General features: G+C 35.9%; 2 protein-coding genes across 15 annotated transcripts in view; both read right to left on the minus strand.

Moving 5' to 3' along the window:
* LOC120540858 (membrane-associated phosphatidylinositol transfer protein 2) overlaps positions 1-4,419 on the minus strand; it is a 202,459-nt gene extending 198,040 nt beyond the window's left edge. For 3 of the 14 annotated variants that reach the window (XM_039771973.1, XM_039771963.1, XM_039771964.1), the window contains exon 1: positions 3,784-4,266. The gene's annotated coding sequence lies outside the window, so the exon portion shown is untranslated. Of the gene's footprint in view, positions 1-3,157; positions 3,343-3,783 lie in introns of those variants that run through there. The other 11 variants (XM_039771965.1, XM_039771966.1, XM_039771967.1 and 8 more) reach the window with 6 other exon arrangements.
* A 1,934-nt stretch (positions 4,420-6,353) lies between these two features.
* LOC120540864 (M-phase phosphoprotein 9) overlaps positions 6,354-22,026 on the minus strand; it is a 28,925-nt gene continuing 13,252 nt past the window's right edge. The window contains exons 12-24 of the mRNA XM_039771986.1: positions 20,764-20,851; positions 20,468-20,683; positions 19,985-20,032; positions 19,822-19,886; positions 19,420-19,515; positions 19,173-19,322; positions 18,917-19,068; positions 16,848-16,997; positions 13,116-13,215; positions 10,565-10,662; positions 9,244-9,491; positions 8,436-8,504; positions 6,354-8,083 (exon numbers count right to left, since the gene is read on the minus strand). Coding sequence (XP_039627920.1) covers positions 7,982-8,083; positions 8,436-8,504; positions 9,244-9,491; positions 10,565-10,662; positions 13,116-13,215; positions 16,848-16,997; positions 18,917-19,068; positions 19,173-19,322; positions 19,420-19,515; positions 19,822-19,886; positions 19,985-20,032; positions 20,468-20,683; positions 20,764-20,851 — 1,582 coding nt within the window. The 3' untranslated portion in view covers positions 6,354-7,981. The remainder of the gene's footprint in view (positions 8,084-8,435; positions 8,505-9,243; positions 9,492-10,564; positions 10,663-13,115; positions 13,216-16,847; positions 16,998-18,916; positions 19,069-19,172; positions 19,323-19,419; positions 19,516-19,821; positions 19,887-19,984; positions 20,033-20,467; positions 20,684-20,763; positions 20,852-22,026) is intronic.

Here is a 22,026-nt window from a genome sequence, read left to right on the forward strand (position 1 = left end):
CAATTGCCATTTATTACTTTTAACACCATCAGATAAATCATAGCTGTATTACCCTTTTCATAAAATTGCTGTTTAAGTTTGCGTACTGTCAATGCTGTATTTACAAGTTTTTACTCCAAATGTCAATAAAATATGTAATTTGGCCAAGTGTGTCCTACTTTTTACATGGGACAAATGTATCCTGGATTCTGCTATTTCTTTCTTTTTTAAATAATTCATGCCAGTTAAGTTAACTGACTTGATATGAACAAGTGCAAGAATATATCCTAGCATTCCTAACAGGGATGATTCCTGCTTTAACACTTAACACTCAAATTCAAATATTAGGTTAATAAATTTGGGGATTAGCTGAGTGACAAGTGCCATGTAAACTACCTTAGATTTTGTTAAAGCTTGATGTTTGAAAATAAAGAAGATGAATATACATATTAGTTGTGTAAGCCCCTGCTGTAAAAAGCCTGGGGTCATAGAAACTAGTGAAATCATCAGGAAAAAAAAATTGAAATATAGAGATGTCAGGTTATTGAAAGGAATTACTCTGGGCATCTCTCTCCTAGGAGGATTTGTTATGCTGATGTGCTTGCATCACTTGTGCATTAGCGGCTAAGTAACTTTGTCTTTCTTCTGAGGTGTTGTTTTGCCGACATACTGGCCTTGCTTGTGCTACTAGCAGCTAAGTGAGTTTTCTGTTTCCTTGGAGGCGGAGCCCTTACCCTGACTCCACCTCTCACTTCCGGGCCGGACATGGATACACATGCATATTGTGGCGTGGTACCCAGCCTGGACACCCAGAAGGACCGGAAGAGGGATTAGGTCTACTCCAGCCCATGAAGGGGCGACCGCTCTGGTGGCTTTGGGGACCACGGGAACAGAACTTAGAAGCTCAACCCTATAGGGGCCCGTGGTCACTGCCAGACAGCGCCCAGATGCCTGGCCCTCAGCACTTGCACCACACCCGGAAGTGCTGGGGGGAAGAAGACTAGGGACACCTGGAGAGCTTCCGGATGCACAGCCGGCACTTCCGCCACACCTGGGAGGGACGGCGGAAGGTAATCAGGAGGAACCTGAAGCACGTCCAGGTGGATATAATAGGAGCCGTCTCCCATTCATAGGCTGGAGTCGGGAGAGTAGAAGGACAGAGCTCAGAGGAGAGGAGAGGAATGGAGGCAGACCTGAGGAAAGGCATTGAGGAAGATGGCCTGGACTTTGGGGGAGTATTGGATTGTGTGCTATGTTTTCATCACAAAATGTATAATAAACATGTGTTGGGTGTTCAACCTACAGCATCCGGGCTGTTAATCACAATATATACATACATATGTAACATCCTCATTTTTATATATATGTCTTATATATGCACACACACAGAGAAAATTATTAGGTACACTATACTAATACTGTGTAGGGCCTCCTTTTGCTCTCAAAACACCCTCAATTCTTTGTGGGATGGGTTCTACAAGATGTTGGAAACATTCCTTTGAGACTCTGGTCAATGTTGACATAATGCAGTTGCTGCATATCTCCTGTTATACCAAATCCCAAAGGTTTCACACAGGCTTTAGATCTAGGGACTATGAAGGCCTCTGAAGAACACTGGACTCCATTTCATGTTCATGAGACCAGTCTCAGGTAATGAATGCTTAGTGAAAGGGTGCAATATCATGCTGGAAGAATCTATTAGAAGATGGGTAAATTGTGGCCATAAAGGGATAAATGTGGTTAGCTACAGTACTCAAATATCCTATGGAATTCAAACGATGATTAATTGGTATTAATTAGTTCCCCACACCTGTACTCCACCATGAGCCCGGACTCTTGCCACAAGGCTGGTTGGGTGCAAGATTTATGATGGTGATGCCAAATTCTGACCTTACCATCCATGGCAGATTTCTATATTAAATCAGATTAGCCAACATTTTTCCAAATCTTAACCTGTCTTGTTTTAGTGAGACTGTGTGGCTGACAAGAGTGGAACGAGCAGAGTTCTTCTATTGAAATTGCCTATCTACCACAAGGTTCAATGTGTTGGGCATTTGGAGATGTTTTTTAAGCACCACAGTTCAACAGAGTGGTTATCTGTGTTAACCTTGGCTTTCTATCAGATTAAACCAGTCTGCCTATTCTCCCCTGACTGTTCTCATCAACAAGGCAAGGATTGTTTTTTTTCCCCCCGCAACCTTTTGAGCAAACTCTACCGACTGTTGTGTATGAACATCGAAGAAGAACAGCAGTTCAAGAAAAATCCAACCAGCTTGTCTGGCCCTAACAATTATGCCATGTTCAAACATCATCTTCAAGATTTTATGCATTGCTCTACTACCCCATAATTGACTGATTAGAAAATTGAATTGATAAACAGGTGTTAAGAATAAAAACATAAGAAAATTGGCAAGCAAGAGGAGACCACTCAGTCTATCAAGTATGTCTGTTTATACCAAAAGTTTGAATATATCATCCAGATATTTCTTAAAAGGTGTCCCTAATAATTTGCTCACTAATATATATATATATATATATATATATATATATATATACACACACACACCTATCTCAAGAGTGTTGCAGAAAGCGGCTTTCTTGCACACTGGCATTCGCTGCAAATGAAACGAATGAGCACTTGCATACAATGAGGCTACTGGCACAATTGCTCTCTACCATGTTAAGTAGGAATGCTGAATATGGTGTCGAAAACATACAAAGCGTAAAGCCGGTGCCCACCCAGGCGACTGCCTCTTTTTTTTGGCACCTGTTAACTTATTTTTAAACACATCAGGCAACAAGTGGCCCCGTAATGTCACACTGTGAGAGCTTGAGTCGGACGCTGTGTCAACATCAAGGCGCTGGTGCTGGCATTTAACGCCGCCGTGTTTACTTTGATGACACTGAGGGCTGAAGGCTGCGAGGAACGCCCAAGGAAAAACAAATAAAATAAAAAAAAACACCTTCCGCCCAGCCGTCCACTGATACAGGGTGGCAGGAGCCTTCTCTAATAAATGCAAATTATGACTCAGAGCAGGGCTTGCGCTCTCCACATACTTTAAAATGTTTGCTTTTTATTATTTTAGAAAATAGAATAGAAATGCATAACTGTAAAAATACACATATATTAATAAAAATGGCTAGTTCTAGAAAGAAAAACGCCAATAAAACGTCGTACCTTTTCGCCGTGCACGTTCTCCGCTTTAATCAGCCTATTTACCGACTGAAATGACGACACGGGCGCCCGTTTACTGCCGCATAACACAAAATAACTGAAGCTCTTTAATGACGTCACGCCAAGGGAAATTAATAACAAAATAGACGGCGGCGCGCGGGCGCTGCGAGGCTCCTTCGAGGGGCCCGCGAAATGAGTACTCGCGCACTCACTCACGTGCAGGCGGGCGCGCACCCACCCACACGTCCCGCTTTCGCCCGCCTTTTTCCCTTCGGACTGCCAAACGTGAGGACGCGCCGTGCTTGCGTGCATCTCTAGACTGCTGGTCAGTAGTTTGTTGGAAGGAGGCCCGACGGAGACGGCCCTTCAGAGTGGAGAAATTTTACGCTGTGTTTTGAGGTCTGTTTCGGTAGCTGCTGTTAAGAAGATGATAGACGCCGCCGTGTACACCTGCCCCTGTGACCCACACATTACACCCTCCAGCTTATCCCGTCTCCTAGCAACGACTTGCACATCCTATATATATATATATATATATATATATATATATATATATATATATATATATATATGTATACATACAAGGGGCCAGTTAAGTTTTTTTTTATTATTATTATTATTGTACTCACCTTGAAGATCAGACAGGAGAGCCACGTTGCTGCTTTAATTACAATTTTCGAGTCTAAATGTTCTTCGCAGCTAAAGGCATTTCTCGGGCTTCATGTACTGGAAGGTTGGAACGAGTAACGCCACGGGACTACAGGAGGAGCGGCTGTCCCACGTCGCTCTGGGCGGCCTTCAGCACTCTGGCATAGGCGGACTGAGCAGAGTCGCCGGGATGTCACATCGCGCAACACCCCGTGCACACAAGGCGCAGGAAGCCATGAGCGCCCCGCCTCGGTGCCCGATCGGAGTCTGACCTCTTCTCCTTGAAAAGCGGAGCGGACGGTGCACGCGGATGTGCGGATATTTGTTTGTTGTAAGAACAAACGGAGAACAGACCAGTTAGGCAGCAACGAGAAACTTGGAACCTTCCTTCGCTTTACACGGAGTTGTGTAAATAGGGAACCGTACTTCCTTAATTTGCACCCAGACTGCTTCGTGACAAAGCCTGTGGGAAAGCGCCCCCTCGTGGCACATACCATGGAACAAAAAAGTTAAGACTTGGCGGTGGAATGAGATATTAAGCATCATTAATACGAAAGTTATGTCCGTGGTAAAGAACGAATAATTAACACTTAGGAAAATATTCGAGCCCCTACTTAAACAAAAATTAAATTAACAAAACGAAACACAATAACTTATAATTATGAGGTGAGCTATCAATTTTCAAATCCTGATTTTCCATTATATTTATAAAGCACATTTTCATACCAGTGATGCAGCTCAACGTGCCTTGCAAGATGTCATAGAAAAAGTCACAAAAAAAGAAAAATAAACGAAAAGAAGATAATCATGAATAAATAACATGAAAAACAAATCAATAGAGACTCACATAAAACATGAATATAATTGGAGTCCTTGTCTAAAGAAGCGTTTTTAAGTCTCTAAAGACGAGTCTGATGGCTGGGGGACAGAAAAAAAAAAATCATAGATAAGAAATGTGATCAAAAATTAAGAAATTCATAAACACAAATAGATAAAAAGAACTTTATCCAATGAGGGAAATTTAGTTTAATTTTATCAACACATAAAATTTTCGTCCAGCTATCTTCTAAACCCGCCTTACCCTATGCAAAGTTGCACGGTAGCTGGAGCCTATCCCAGCAAGCATTGGACACAAGGCAGGAAATCTCTCTTTACTGGACACCAGTCAATATCAGAGCAAGCAAACACACACACGCTAGGTCAAACTTAGCATTGAAAATCCATCTAATTTTCATGTCTTTGGACTGTGGGGTGAAACCGGAGCCATTTGCTTAACTATTTTTTTTTTTAAATACCATTACAAAGGTACCTGACATAACCCCAAAACCAGTCCTTCATTAGCAGGCAAGTCCATCATCAGGTAACATCAAACATTCATCATACTAGACACCACTGAATTATTTATTTTCTTAAGACAGACAGTATTTTTTAAATAACTATATATAACACATTGCTCACATCCAAGCAAAAAAATGTCGGGCAATTTTCACTTTTGTATTATCAATTATGAGAAATGGTCAAAATTGAGCCATTTACTTTTTCATCATTTAGCTTAAGAATGTTGCACCACATGCATATTTCTTTATTTCACCCACATTTATTCCTTATAACAAACATATTTCCCTGTTCAGAAGTATGGTGTTGTGCAATACAGTACTGATGTGTACTTTTTATGGCACGTCATTAAAATTTAAAAGTGAAGAACTATAGGCTCGTCTGGCATTAGTAGAATATTACCGTACACAATTACAGTAAACAATATGCCTCAATGCTAGAAACCATTATACATTTGCCAATTTAATGTTTTGAAATAGCACCGTTTTCAAAATCCTTACTTAAGTTCATATTTTAATTACAGATGTTTTAATCTGCAATTTCTCACTTTTCTTAGAAAATCTGACCCAAAGGAAAACTGAATAAATGCACAAAGTAAACTGACGTTACTTGTTATTGTACAGCACCACATTGTAAACGTTGCTACTATATATATATATATATATATATATATATATATATATATATATAGTAAGAACGTTTACAATGTGGTGTTGTACATATATATATATACATATATATATATATATATATATTTTTTTTAAGCGTCTCAGACAAGGCTTCTGGAAATATACATTTACTTTCAGGTAAAAAAATACATACAGCAGTTTCATGTCAGACCGCGTTTCCTGAAATAGTCAAAACAAATTTTTTTTAAATGTAAAAAATTTGAGAAACTCAACTCAAGAAATTAGTGTGAGAAAGTAATCATCATGTAATCTATGAAATATATACATTTTAATTGTGAATGCTATCAATTATTAAACATGAAAAAAAATTGTGATTGAATTTTTATACTACTATACATATAAATGAGATTTTTTTTTAATTTTATATTGTTCCTTGTTTTATGCAAAACTGAACACACAATGTAAAGTTACACATTTTCTAAATAATGCACATTCTAATTTTAAGTAACTGAAAAATACATTCATTTGTATATACTTCAGTTTTTAATATGCATTGAACTTTGTATCATATATTGCTTTTAACATTTTATTATTCACTATAAACAAGTAACAGAGGGGGATGTTTTTAAAATAGTTCTCACAACTTGCATTGTCTTCATATTCATCTATTTTTCTGACTCAACATTTTCTATTAAGCACATTTTATGCAAAACCTTATTTTAATGAAAACTGATTTTGTAAAAGATTTTTCTCTCAAAAGTATTATGATTGGACATGGATGCACATGGAAAAAAACATAGTTTTTATTTAAAAGTCTTAAAGGAAAAATGAATGCCTCCTTATTTAATAGTAATGTAGAAAGTGTTTTATAGTGTCTCCCAAAAAATACAAAAAAATTATGTTAAAGCAACTTAAAGAACAAACACTAAAACATTAAAAAAAGTAATCTAAAAGTTGTGAGAATCTTGCATATGCACTTTGGTTCTGGTCTTGTAGTAATTCGAACAAGGTAATTAAATTTAGTAACACATAGTTAAAATGACAGGGTACACTATAGAAGATGTTCACAATTGTCTATGCTCTAACTTATTGTATAGATTCACTGGAAGCAAATCAAAGTGAAATACACAAAATGCATCCATGACTATTTTGATTTATATTCGTACCATTGTTATCATAATGACTGAAGGGAAACACAAAAGAAAATTCAATAGCTGCATCTGTAACCTGATTCATATTAACAGAGTCAGACAAAAACACATCTCCTCGTTATTGTTCCAGTTTAATGAGTAAAACTCTTATGCTAAATTAAATTAATTAAAAACAGACTTAAAGTGCAAACTAAGCACTGCCTCAAAATAATATTTGGTAAAGAACATATTGATGTTTAACAAATCCACTTGCATGTAAAGTCATACTTTCATTCAGTGTAAACTGTACAAAGTGCAAAAATAAGTCATACATGCAGTTGTCAATAGCTGGTTAAACTTTATACACATAAGTATGCAAACATGCCCCAAGATGCAGGACCACTAAAGTGTTTCTGCTCTTCACGAAATAATTCAATTATGTGACAAAAATAAACCTTTTGTATGGAAAACATTGAACAGTGAAAATTAAATATTTAATATTAAAATATATTCACAATATTGTATATGGGTCAAGAAGAATCTCCATTCTCTAGATTTTAAATATTTATAAAAAAACAATGAAAGCGGTATAATTTATTCTATTTACAAACAAACACAGAATCTGATGTTAAAATGCATATTTATCTGATGAATAAACCAAAGTTAGTCAACTGGTCTGGTTAACTAATTCTGAGCTGCCCTTTAAACAAAAAAAAAAGAAAAAAAAATTACTGTGGTTCAACATTATAAAATGAATTTGGCAAATACCTATAAAATGGCTCAGATGCTCAACAAATTGCCAAATATACTTTCACACATACATTGCATTAGTTATAATCTATATGAATAATCTAAAAAAGTATTTTTAATAAATCAGAACATTACTAAAAATATATCATAAAAATCTGTAACCTTATTTCAGTTTAGTAACAAAAACTTAAACAAAAGTTCCTACTCTTCATAAAAGTATAAAATATCTTATGCACATAGACAACATTAACAATGCAACATACATTTCTTATAGCTTCAATAGTCAAGTAAAAAAATACATAGTGCAATTTCTAAACAAAATCCATATAAAATATTTATATATTTGCAGAGGTCCGTAAAACATGAAATTTCTTTAATGTCATGCGGATTGATCCCAGTTCTTGATTAATCTTCTCTAAACGATTTTCTAGAGCTTCCTGCAATACACAAATTAACATATTTAGATACAACTATTCAGTGTATACAGCATTGATTTTTTTTGTTCTTTATTTCACCTTATACAATTTCTTGTATTAGGAATTTGTTACTTTTAGCATACCCCTTTAGCGCAGGGTCAGCCATTGTACAGCGCCCCTGGCGTGATTGTAGGTTAAGGGCTTTGCTGAAGGGCCCAGCAGAGTAGGATCTCTTTTGGCAGTAGCAGGGAATCGAACCACCAACCTGCTGGATACCAGCACAGATCCTTAGCCTTAGAGCCACCAGATACAAAAGTATCAAAGGCCTTTGATTTAAAAAGTAATGGTAGAGGACCCATTTAAGTATATTTACCCGATCCAATCGTGCCTTCAAGGTGAGTCGTCCTCTAGATCCTGGCAAACGACTTAATGCTGCTTCAGTCTGTTTGAAATAAATTCAGTTATTTAAAAAAAATTACAAATATTATTTATCAGAGGTCAAGGGCACAGTTCTAGCTACATATTCCTTCACATCTGTTTCCTTGATACAGAAAATAAGCCACCCTAAATTGTTAAACTGCAATATGCCCTTATTATAAAACAGCGCTGTAAATCAGGCTTGAGCCAGTCATCCAGTTTGTCTTTGGATGTTTCTATTCCAACTATTTCCTGAAAGCATTATCCAGTAAAAGGCTGTAGGAAGCAGAAGCCTTTCCCAGACACATACAAGAACAAAAATAGTATGGAGCCACAATTGAAACCTCTTATAATGACTGCTGAAGAGTTTTCATTACTAGACTATTTCTACTGTATACTTATTTACTCTTTTTTCAAACCAATTTCTTTCTTTACAGAATCACAAGAATACCAGAGCCTAAGAGTTTGACTTCATTTCAGTTCACTAACCTACTTGTCTATGGAATTTAAGAAAACTAGTGTATGCAGAAATAAGTTTAAAAAGCACGTTTCACACACTGCCAAGATAGAATTTGAGAAGAGTACTATAGAGCTGCAAGGCAGCATATCTAACAACTGAATTATTATACCCCAATGATTAAATATACAAATGTGTTCAGTAAAGATGGTATTCAACAAACCTGGAGAAAGAAAAGGTTGAATACCAAAAAAAAAAAACTACTTATAGCAAAGAAATAAGATTGTAAACATTAGTTGGTAATTACCTGTTGTTTCTCTTGGGTAAGCTCATCAAAACGTCGTTCTGTTTCTGTTAGTGAATCCATTCTTGATTTGCAACTCAAGTCTGTGTCATAAGGTGGAATTAACACAGGAACAGAATTGTTGGTTTGAATCCCATTGCTCCTATTTTCCCATGTTGGACAACCAATGACCATTCCTTGCTTTACTGCTTTTAAGGCCATTTCTGTACGGCTGCCAAGGTGTACCCCCAAATTACTTGTATGACATTTTACTATGAAATAAGATAATATTGATAGATTAATACACATTTCACAGTTATCAAAAATACAATTACTTCTATTAGCTTGTAATTTAAAGAAATGATGTTGGATAATTAAAGAAAACATTAAAACTTTTTTAATAGAATGAACAAACCAGTTTATCAGTTAATTCATTGCAATGCCAAACTGCTTGTATTTTTTTTTTCATAAAATTCAAATTACTTGTCTCTCTTGGATCAGTAAAGGCAGCATACCAAGTGCATAAGCACACCAGTAAACTACATTTTTCAAATTTCAATAGTATGTAATATTGATCAGAGAACTGTACAGTATAACAGATTGCTGAAAATAATCAATTACTTGTAATGTCCTTTTTTGAATCAGTCGGTCTTATTAAGCATTCAAGAAAATTAAAAATAAAGATCACTTCACAGAAACACAATACTAAAACTTGTACAACAACATTTGACATCCATTACAGCTTTCAAGTTTAGCAAAATAATCAAGAAAAAAATACAGGGAAATTAAATATTCAGGAGAAAACGTTGGGAACTGTCACTGGGGGAAAATCCACTAATAAAATGCTGTATAATGCAAGTTAGAGTAAAATTCATATAGTCTGGCAGTTGGAAGTTAGTGCAAAATATAAAAAAAACAACCTTGACTGTAAAGTTTTAATTTCTCCATGAGGAAAAATAAAAGTAAACCTATCTATTTGTGCGAGATTTGACTGAAAAACATTTCATTTCGAAGAGAGACTTTATTTTTTTCCTCAGCAACCCTCTTCTACAGTCCTCCATACAGGACACCTGAGAACAGCTTGGTGTGTGGTTTGTCCTTATAATTTTTACAAAAAGATTGTGTTTCCAATAGAATGTTTGTCACTGAAATAAACACTGAAATAAAGATACCCTTTCTGGGTTACTTGCCATATTATTCATGGTGGATTTTAAAATATGATATTTCAGACAATATCTTCAATTACCTCTTTTGATAATTTTAGCACACGTCATGTGCAAAACGAGACAACAAAAATTAGAAATGCTGAGCTAAATTAAAGAAAAACAAAGTGTTATGAACATACATTCTGGTTCTTCTAGTGGAATGAACTGAAGCTTTTTCCTGGGACTGTAGCTTTGAGTGGGTGAAGAAGATTCCCTCTCATCTGATCGCATGTCAGATCTGTAAAATCAAACACACACACAGTAGGCCAAATAACTGGACTCAATTTAAAATTGTAAATATTTTTAAAAATGTAAATCTGAAAAGCTTCTTAAATGGAGGATTTCAAATTCAGCCATTAGTACGTTATACCTCTATAAAAACATTAAGGTATAAACTGTTTAGCACATTTGTTAGAAAAAAACACCACATCACCATTTATTAAAGACGATAACAGACTTGATATGATTACATTTCTATTAATAGACTTAAATTAAATTACACAAGAGAAATATTTTATTTATCATGTTATTTCCCTTTAAGAACATTGTTGTTTTTATCAGAAATGGTTACAAAGTTACAAGGAACACCACACACATAGTTTGGATTTTTGTTTAATACAAAGACATTTAGGTTACTGATGAATCATTTGAAACCAATACCTAAGTATTGGTCATTTTTCAAATCCATAAGATTTTGTGAATTATTGTGAATCACTTACTCACCAACGGTTCATGTACAACACTGTGTATAGAATTCACACAAAAACATGACGTATGGACAAAACTGTCAAAGTGAGCATGCACAATAAATTCTAGATCCATAAAACTTTGTGTACACCAAGTTCCACGCACTTCAACATCTATAAATCCCAGTGAAAGTGAAATTTAAGGTACGTGCACGCGCTTACAGCCCCACTCTGAATCCTCCCTGAATTTCACATATTTGAATATGGAAATCAATATAAATAGCCCATTTAATTCAGTGTTTTGTTAAAAGACAATGGCAAAAGCAAATGGTAAAAAAAAAAAGAAATATGAAGTGAAGGCAAGGAAAAACGTACTATTTGATGGTTTAAGCAGTGGTATAATCAACAAAAGGAAGTTGATCAAGTGATACAGAGTGGCAGAGACCCTTGAAATTCAAGTTCAAAAAGTCACAGAGTGCCCAAAATAAAAAAAGAAGTGGTCAGATAGCAAAGTCGATATGAAAAGTGAATTGCAGCCCAACGTCTCTTTATTCTGTTTCAGACAATATTACAAACGCTGACCTCCATGCTGAGAACACAAATCCACAACGACAACTACACATCTTCAGGCACTGGCTGCACACACACACCTCTGCCTCAGAAACCACTGGGCGGCAATCTGGTTATAGGTTGACAGATGCTGCTCTGGAGTCACAAAATGCAATAGACAATGCTGTAAGAGATGTAGCCAATGAACCAAGGAATATAATGGCTGGACCACAAATGAAATTAACTAGTTAAAAAATAAATGGTGTTTTTTACATTCTGCTAACTACATTCAAAAAATGTTGTAATACTGTCCAATTTGGCTGATTATTTGATGGGTAAGGTTCAGGATCATCATACCGCATCTCTTCAGGTACGGGCAAGCCACAGTTGTGTGTCATATTATGTGGCATGCTACATGCTTGCACAATACGACACACTTTCTGCGGACTATTGAGCAGCACATAAAGTGAAAATGCTTTCTATTTACATAAGCAAATTCATTCTCTGAAGTCGCTTTTATAGTGCAACGTCGGCACTGAGTGCCACAACGGCTAGATTCTCTGCTTTTTATGGCTCTTTGTGGTGATTCTCTGTCTTTAAAAGGCCTGCTTGCCTTTTGCCACACTAGTTGGAAAACACAGCTGAGACTGTTGCAGAGTTGCGGCTCTCCTGCTATAGATGATGTAATGCCAGCTCATTCTTTTGATAATTCATCCCTGGATGATGTAACTTATCCAGTGCCATTGCAATAGTAATGTGCATGCAGTTGACTGCTCGGATTACATTTGGAAAGCTGCATGTGCCTAAAAACCCAAAGAAGGACTGAACTTGCAAAGGAGCAGGTAGATCACAATTCCTCAAAGTCTGTCTCTGTAAAACTGGTGCCAGTTCAGCACACAGCTCCAAGAAGATAGCCCTTGGAATATCAAAATCGACTTAGAAGTCAGTCATCATCTTCTAAATCTTCCATCTGCAATGTCCTCTATTAATCCGAAAGTGGCTATGGTAGTTGGAATATTTTGGCCATGCTGTAAACCATTATATTGTGACAGAAATATTACAATCAAGTTAACTAAATTTGTAAACAATATCCAGTTAATTTTGGTGTATTTGATAAATCCCACGCCATGGATGCAAATATGAAAAAGAAGGGAAACAACGCGGAAACAGTAGTACCACTTTGATGCTGGGTGCCACCAGTTTGCAAAACCGAGCAGAAAAGTGCATACGCAAAGTGTGAGACTGCCGTGAAAATGTGCGTGGCTTTATGCATATGTTAGTTTTTAATACATCTCAAAGTGTGTGTGTAAATGGGCATACGCAACATTATTGAGACCCAAAGTATTTTATTCTTAAGTCATTTCAGGCTCCCAACTGAAACAGATACTACGCGGTATATGTTATCATTGCAATCTTTCATATGCAATTCATTTATGCAGAGTTAAAGTTTTCTTACCTTCCACAAAGGTGGCTGAAACCAGGTGAAAAATTTTCTGTTGGACATCTTTTTGGACTGGACTTGGCAGATATCGGTGAGATCATTGTTTCTCTTTTAGCTATTAAAAACAAATTAAAGGAACTTTTATTAAGTGCTGTACAGTTTGTATTAACAAATAATTTGCATTCATATAAAACCAGCCCCATCTAAGTTTCTAATCATTGTAAATACCACAGGTGTAGGTCAGATATTCTAACTAGAAAAGGGGATGGTTCCTTACACAAATGGGAGGCTCCGAGCAAGCAAACAGAATACGTTCCCAGAGAATATGAGATGGCAGCAGCCCTCCTTATCAACACCCCTTTGGGAACTAGCAGGGAATCCTGCGAGATGTAGTCCGGCAACACAGCCTTGCTGGGGACCATGGTTGCTGCAAAGTGGTTCTTCAGGGAGATGCGCTTCCTAATAAATGGAACTTCCGTATGACCAGGAAGTACTTCCATCAGGCAGTAGCCCTGGCACATGAAGTACTCCTGGTTTCTTAATAAAAAGGGACTGCACTCCCTTATCCAAGCAAGTTGGAGCTGGGGGGACTGAAGCAACACTTGACTGGTGGAGGGCAGTGCAGGGGTGAGAGAAATTGTGAGGAGAGGTATTGTGGAGAGAAATTTGGTTAATAAACCATACTTTATCTGAGCCCGGGACTCTGTGTGATCATGTTTGGGGGTTTAGGGCTCACTGACACCCCGGTTTCCATCATATCATATTTTGTAACTTTATAAATAAATGAAGAATGACACTTTAAAAATGATTTACTAAGAGAAAAAATCAACAAAAAAGAGTTAAGTAAAAACTCTCCCAGTCACCTGCCTGTCGTGGCCAAAAGTTTTTAGAATGACACAAATATTAATTTTTACAAAGTTTGCTCCCTCAGTTTTTATGATGGCATTTTGCATATACTCCAGAATGTTATGAAGAGTGATCAGATGAATTGCAATTATTTGCAAAGTCCCTCTTTACCATAAAAATTAACTTAAATTCAAAAAACCCATTTCCACTGCTGTTGTGAAGAAGGCTTCAGGGCACCCAAGAAAGTCCAGCAACCGCCAGTTGATTCAGCTACAGGATCAGGGCACCACCAGTGCAGAGCTTGCTCAGGAAAGGGAACAGGCAGGTCTGGGTACATCTGCACGCACAGTGAGACAAAGACTTTTGGAGGATGGCCTGGTGTAAAGGACAGAAGAGAAGCCACTTCTCTCCAAGAAAAACATCAGGGACAGAGTGATATTCTGCAAAAGGTACAGGGGTTGGGCTGCTGAGGACTGGGGTAAAGTCATTTTCTCTGATGAATCTCCTTCCGATTGTTAAGAGGCATCCAGAAAAAAGATTATCCGGAGAAGGTGAGCACTTCTATCAGTCCAGTGTCATGTAAACAGTAAAGCATCCTGAGACCATTCATGTGTGGAGTTGCTTCTCAGCCAAGGCAGTGGGCTCACTCACAATGTGGCCTAAGAACACAGCCATGAATAAAGAATGGGATCAAAACATCCTCCGACACGAATTTCTCCCAACCATCCACAACAGTTTGGTGACCAACAATGCCTTTTCCAGAATGATGGGGCACCGGGCCATTAAGGCAAAAGTGATAACTATGTGGCTTGGGGGACAAAACATTGAAATGTTAGGTCCATGGCAAGGAAGCTCCCCAGACCTTAATCCCATTGAAAATGTGTGGTCAATTCTCAAGAGGTGGGTAGACAAACAAAAATACACAAATTCTGACAAACTCCAAGCATCGATTATTCAAGAATGGGCTGCCATCAGTCAGGATTTGGCTTAGATGTTAATTGACAGCATGCCAGAGCGAATTGCAGAGGTCTTGAAAAAGAAGGGCCAAAACTGCAAACACTGACACTCTGCATAAACAAAGTAATTGTCAATAAGTCTTTGAAACTTATGAAATGCTTGTAATTACAGATTAGTATAACATAGAAACATCTGACAAAAGGTTTAAAAGCACTGAAGCAGCAAACTTGGTGAAAAACAATATTTGTGTCATTCTCAAAACTTTTGGCCACAACTGTAGAACACTTAAGGAGAAAACACAATCAAAGTCTTAAGCATTCACTGCTGCAAATAATACCATTAAATTAGCAAATCTGCCTTGAAAATACAATTACACATGAATTAAACAAACATATCATGGGTAACAAATTTCTATTGCAATTGAAATTAATTATACATGACTAACTTACAAGGTTCATAGGATCTCGATATATTTTAAATATTCTAAATGAATGGGGAAAAAGGTCCTATACACTGCTCATATACGAGTAAAATTAGGCCATAACCTGCCAACACAGCCAAAGTATATTAGATTAATTGCTAAGGATTTATGTTCTATTAAAGATAATACCAAAGACAGCAATAAGTGAAAGAGAGTCTACTCAAACTCCAAGTGCATGCGAAAGAAAAGTAAACAAAGCCATGGCAAATAGTTTGAAGTGTGAGAAAGAGTTAAAAAAAAAAAAAACCACAATGGGTGACTAGAGCACTTTTTTGCAATTTCTGTAGAAAGGCTATAGATCTGTATATACAGTAATGTAATTTTAAAGTACAATTATTTGTGTCTACCTCAAATTGAGGAAGTGTATTCTTTTCAAAAGGTGTCTTCACTCATTTTCTGGAAATGTATTTACGTAACATAATTTTTGTTTTAAAGAAATATAACCACAAGTTGTTTGTTTTGATTTTAAGGGATACTTTTATCTCCAAGAATGTTAAACCATACTGTATTTATAGTAAAAATCTGGGTTATTTTGAAAATTGAGTAAAACTATCTTTTATTTATATATTTCTACTGGAACCCAATGCCATGCTTTTGGTCAGTTATTACAAGCTGAATGTTTAACTGAAGAGGTGAATGCAATATTTTAAGAGTACAAGTCAATGTAGTGATACTGAGTTAAAATGCTATTTGGAATTCTATCAGATTGTTTACTAAGTCCTGCACTGTTAAATGTTTTCAATAACTAAATTGGGTGATTGCTAATAACATATATGAGAAAGCATGTAAAGAGGAAGAAAAGGCAATTTGCCATACCACAGCAGCTCATACAAAAGTCAGCTGACAATTATGCAGTTAATTTCAAAATTCCACTGTCCAATAACTAGCTGAGCAAAGTCGGAAAAACGAATCGGTAGTCCAGATTAATGAGAAAAATGCCATGAAGGGTTTATGATGTATTTAATCATTTATCAAGTAAATAAAAAGGAAGTCCTAGTTATTTTTAAATATATTTTGCATGCTGCTGACCTGTTTTAATATGAAAATATTGTAGAAGAGTGGCTTGGTGGATCCTTTTTTGTTGTAAATGTTACTTTAACTTTTTGTTTATGGTGCACTTATAATGTGGTTTACATGATTTGAGTGGTTATACTGTGTGTAGAGCTTTCTTCTAGCTCTGTGGAATTACTGTATGTACAAGCAGTGTTTGTGTGGGTGAAATATATTAGTGTGCTTTCTAATACCAGTATTACAGCAAAGAATTGTAAAATATAAACATAAAAAAAAACAATTACAATAATGACTTCCTAATATCCTTGAACTAAGAACTCGACACATCTTCCTCCTGCTTAATTTCAGGTCCACTTCAAACCATACTAGGTCCAGGAGACTCTGATCATCATAAATATAGTGCAAGCCTAAGAATAAACTGTCTATATGCACAAAATGATACAAATACTTACTTGGAGTTGAACAAGGTGTTGATTTTCTGTTGGAAGGGGGAAGAGACGAAGATCTATGCCCATCTGGAGACAAATTTCTTTGAGTGTTTGTCGCAGTATTCTTCTCAATGTTGTTGTCTCTGTCATTGAAACTAATGGTTTGTCTCCCACCTGTAAATGCACAAAAGAAAAAAAAGGATTAATTACACTAGAATAAAAATATCTATAGTATCATGTAAAGAACTTTTATTAAAATTTAAATCTCTTTCAGTATCAGTGTTATACCTAGGATTATGTATTATAGACAAATGTCAGGATTTTAAATGGTCTTCATTTTATACGCAGAAACACAAAATACACATGTCTATTAATTTCACAGGTACACAAATGAATAACTGAGAGTCCAGTTTCAAAGAACAGTCAAACACAATGTTGGTACAGTACATTTAAACAAAAAACAAGCACAGGTACAGTTAGCTTAGGTATACTTTAGAATGCTTACTACCCTTTTACTACATTACAAGCCACATGAGTGTCACATAACACACTGACCAATCACATGATCAAATAGATAAGTTTACATATGTTAGTTGGTCATCTCTGCTGCCTAACAATACAATGAAAAAGTTCTTCTTGCCACCATATGACTTTGTGGTACAAATGCCATGTGTGGGAGATTGCAGAACATCAATTACAGTCTGCTCCAAACCTTTAACATATCACTTGGAGATCCAATGATACAATTCATTATTGAACGTGCGATAGAGCACTATCTAAATCAGTGGTCTTAAACTCCATTCATGGAGGGCCGCAGTGGCTGTAAGTTTTCTAACCCTTTTCTTAATTAGTGACCTATCTTTGCTGCTAATTAACTTCTTTTGAATTCATTTTAATTTGACTTGCTCTTGAAGATTTCGATCCCATAATTGTTTCTTTTTTCTTAATTAGCAGACAAACAATAATGAGATACAAAATGAGCCAAAACAGGACCAGCAAACTGTGTCCATCACATAATATCTGAAAATGAAGAAAGATGAAGGTCTGAGGAATAGTGATCTGCTCAGGTCCTCAAAACATTTGAACAGTGCTCTTAGAAAAGAGAAAATCAACAATTTTAGAAATATATGCCATTGTACAACAAGAGCAGCAACAAGCCACTGAATTAAAGAATGGGTTTAATTAACAACAAGAATCAGCACCTAATTAAGCAACTGCATGGAGTGAAATTCGTTGGAGTCTGAAATCCTGAATTAGTTGGCCTTCTGTTAGTTGACTCATTTCAACATTTCTGTTTGGGTGCCATTTAAGTAAAGAAATGAAGCAATTCAGAGGAACGATGAAGAAATTCAGGGGAACATATCTTAAAAACAAGTCCATTAAAATGAAAGGAAAAGGAGTTAATTAGTAGCAAAAACTGGTCACCAATTTTAAGAAAAGGGATAGAATGAAAACCTCCAGCCACTGCAGCCCTCCAGGACTGGACTTGAGACCACTGATCTAACTCCATGTCATGCTACTTAATTACAGTATCTTCTCAAACAAGAGGAGATTTGCTCAATAATAATTTCTGGTCTTCAGAAACTTTCTAAGGAACTCTGTGACAGACATTTACTCTGACAAGCAATGGTATAAAGAAAGAAAGGGGCTACAGGTGATGGCAAAAAAAAGGTTACAAAGAAACACAAAAACAAACTTGCACTTATAAGATACAGCACCAAGCTATTATTTCCAGTTTTTCTACAAACAAGCCAAAGCTACCAACTTTTAGAGTGCAACTCCTGCTAAGTTTAGTTTAGCTATCAGCAAAGTGTGACATAACAAATTCTGTCATATGAAATATCTTTTATTAAATTATGCAGACTATTATTTTTAGTATCCGTTGAGAATTTGTACAGTTAAAAAATAATACTGAAAAGTAATGATTAACCTTTCTTTTATGGTAAAAAAGATTGCTTTAAATATGAACTCTTAAACTCTAAAGCTCTTGCTTAATACATAGTTAGCAACTTATTTTGTTATAACTTAGTAGAAACACAATGTGTTTTAACTGTTGAACCAGTTTCAAAATGGAACAAGATTTGTCATCATACTTGAATCTCTCATGTCTAGTTTCCAAAGAGCACGGCCCTCTGTTGCTTTGGTTTTGTCAAATTCAATGAGAGCTTTCATCATAGGAGCAACAGCGCTTTCAGTTTTGCCAGACTCCTTCTGTGGACAGTCCTTTTCTGGGGGAGAATAGCTCCTTTTAGATAGAAAAGAATCTGCATTTAGTCTTATTTAAACATAATTTTAAAAATCTATGTTTTTCTAAACAAAAACAAGTTCTATTTACACATTTTGCTTTACCTAGTATCATTTTCTAAAGTGGATTTTCCCAAAGGTTGGCCAGTGAAAATAGAATAATTAGCTGCTGGACTCAAGCATTTTCTTTTGGCAACATCAGTTTCAACTGGTGGTTTGCTGGGAGTAGGATAGGTATCAGGATAGTGGAATAACCTTAAATACATGAGATGCAAATTAGTTAGTTCTAGTAACATAGATAAATCAAAGGTTTGTATATCAATATTCTTTTCATTTGGTAAATAAAACTTACCCAACTCCCAAAGACTGTGAATGACCTGCATGACGAAATCGAAGTTTGTTTTCATGCTGAAGCTGTTTGATCTGGGCTTCCATTTTTGAAATAATTCTAGAGCAAAGTAAGGATTCAGTTACTTAATTGCAGTTATAGCAGTCTAGGTTTGACTACAGGTTACATAATTTTTGTATTCTTTAACTAAAGTGGCCTCAGTGAGCAATATTTAAGAAGTAAAAGTGCTTTTAAAGTGTAATCCAACACATTAGGAAAAGTCTTTTTATTGTTATGGCATTATTTGACCACAAATGTAAACAGTAACTATATTTTACTATTTTTTACAACTATTTTTAGAACATAAAAAGCATCTTTTACAACAAAAAAAAAAGAATTTCAAAAAACACCATTTACACACATTACCTCCTTAATTCAGAAATTTCTGTATTTGCATCAAACAGTTTGTTCTCAGTTGCAACTAATGTATCCTAACAAAACAAAAAATAATCATGAAATTCATATATTCATGTTTTAAGAATTAAAATATTCACAATTCATTTTATTCTTCAATTACTTTATGCCATACCTTAACCCTTTCATGTTCCTTTCCAAGAGATTCATATTCTGACAAGATCTGAAAAGAATAAAGATAAACACATTCAAAGAACAGTTGTCAGTTGTCTTTCCACTACTGCTCTCACCAACCTTAAATATTTATGCTGAACAAAACTGTGCTATTTTATTGAGTTTCATTTATTTCTCACAGTTACCTACTTTCCTCTTACAACACTAATAAATGGAACCCAACAGCAAGTGGTTGCCTAAATACGTCCTTTGTGGGCTTTAGCCTCATGAGTAACATAGAACTGTTTCTAAGACCTTCATGAAACTATTCTCCAGGTGATGCTTAATACTTTAACTGTCTTCCAGGTTAACCATAGCTACTAAACTTTGTTGCTTAAACATGACACTTAAAGCTCCCAATTATTTAGCTGAAAACAAAGTTCACTTTGCAGACTTTTATACAAGGAAAAGCTATTACTTGTACATTCATTTTATTCATACTTACATCCTGCAACATTTTGTGCTCTTTTTTCATTCTAGCCTCTTTATCATCTGATAGTTTGTAAACATTGTGGAAGTTTTCCTCCTGTGCCTTAAGTCTTGACTTCAGTCGGGAGATAATATTATCTTTTTCCTTGTTACTGTTTTTTATTTCATCAAGACGCTGCTGAAGCACTGTAGCTGTGGTGCTGGCGGTATCATAGCGATCTGGCCAATCTGCCTACAAAAGAAATTACATTTAATTTACATTAACTAACTACCCTAAGAATAATATGTAACAACCAACGTTTTGTAACTTACCAGCTGCTGTTTTAATAGATTATTGTTATCTTCTAGGTCTTTTATACGACTGCTCGCTTCAGTAAGGGCTCTTTCCAGATGGTTGCACCTGACAAAATTAAAGCCAGACTTCTCCAACATATATAGAAAATTACAGTTTCTCAGTGTCATTCAAACAAAAGCAATGTTTGTTCAAAGAATCTATTCCACAGTGCCATAACCAATATAGCATGTAACCCCAAATACTGTAGCTACATACGATTTTAATTTTAGAGACTGTTTATCCCAATAATCATACATTTTTTATGTATATTCAAAATAGGTATGTCTTTTCTTAACCAGGAAATAGTGCCACGGATTAAAGGAACAGGTTATAATATTTAATCAGGAACTAAGTTTTTCTTAAAGAAAATACTACAATAATAAATGTTTAAATCAATCCTTGAACTTTTTTTACTGTCATACTGTATGTAACCAGTATGTGTACTAGTAAAATGGAATTCTTACTATTCTTCAAAGTAGAAACGGTGCATTAAACTGACAACATAGAAAAACACAATACACCATTTACCAGTACAATACAATACACAAAGTATACAAACGAGTAAAAAAATTTGAATACACCAGTAGAGACCTGTAAAGACAGTCTGTGTAGAAACAGTAGTATAGATTTAGTCTCAGGTGCAAGGCCAACTATGCATGTGGATAAATCATATTATTTAAAGAATATTAAAGAATCTAACTTACAGAAAGCTCCTTTAAGTGAATCACTGAACAGTCCTAATGCATTTTAGGAACACAATTTCCATAATTTTAGCTCTGTATGCCACCACAATGGCCTTTAAAAAATGTTTTCTGGCAAAGTCTAATCTGACCTTCCAATGCTTGAGGTTGACCAGTGGTTTGCACCTTGTGGTAAACCATCTGTCTTTACTTTCATGAAGTCTCCTCTTGACTGTAGACATGGCAATGATAGCCAAATCAAGAATACTCTCCGGGAGGTAGACCTAAATGTTGTGTCACCAAAGACAGAATTCTCCAATCATCCAGCACTGTTGTCTCCTATGGCTTTCTAGAACTTCTGGTGTTGCTGAGCTCACCAGTGCATTCCTTCTTTGTAGGAGTGTACCAAACAGTTGATTTGACCACTCCTGGTGTTTCTGGTATCTCTCGAAATGGTTTGTCTTATTTTCTCAGCCTAATGATGCACTGTTTTAACTTGCATGAACAGCTCTTTGGACCTCATGTTAACAGTTCACAGTGACAGCCTCCAAATGCAAATTC

Source organism: Polypterus senegalus, chromosome 12 (genome assembly GCF_016835505.1).
Source record: "Polypterus senegalus isolate Bchr_013 chromosome 12, ASM1683550v1, whole genome shotgun sequence".
Lineage (NCBI taxonomy): Eukaryota > Metazoa > Chordata > Cladistia > Polypteriformes > Polypteridae > Polypterus > Polypterus senegalus.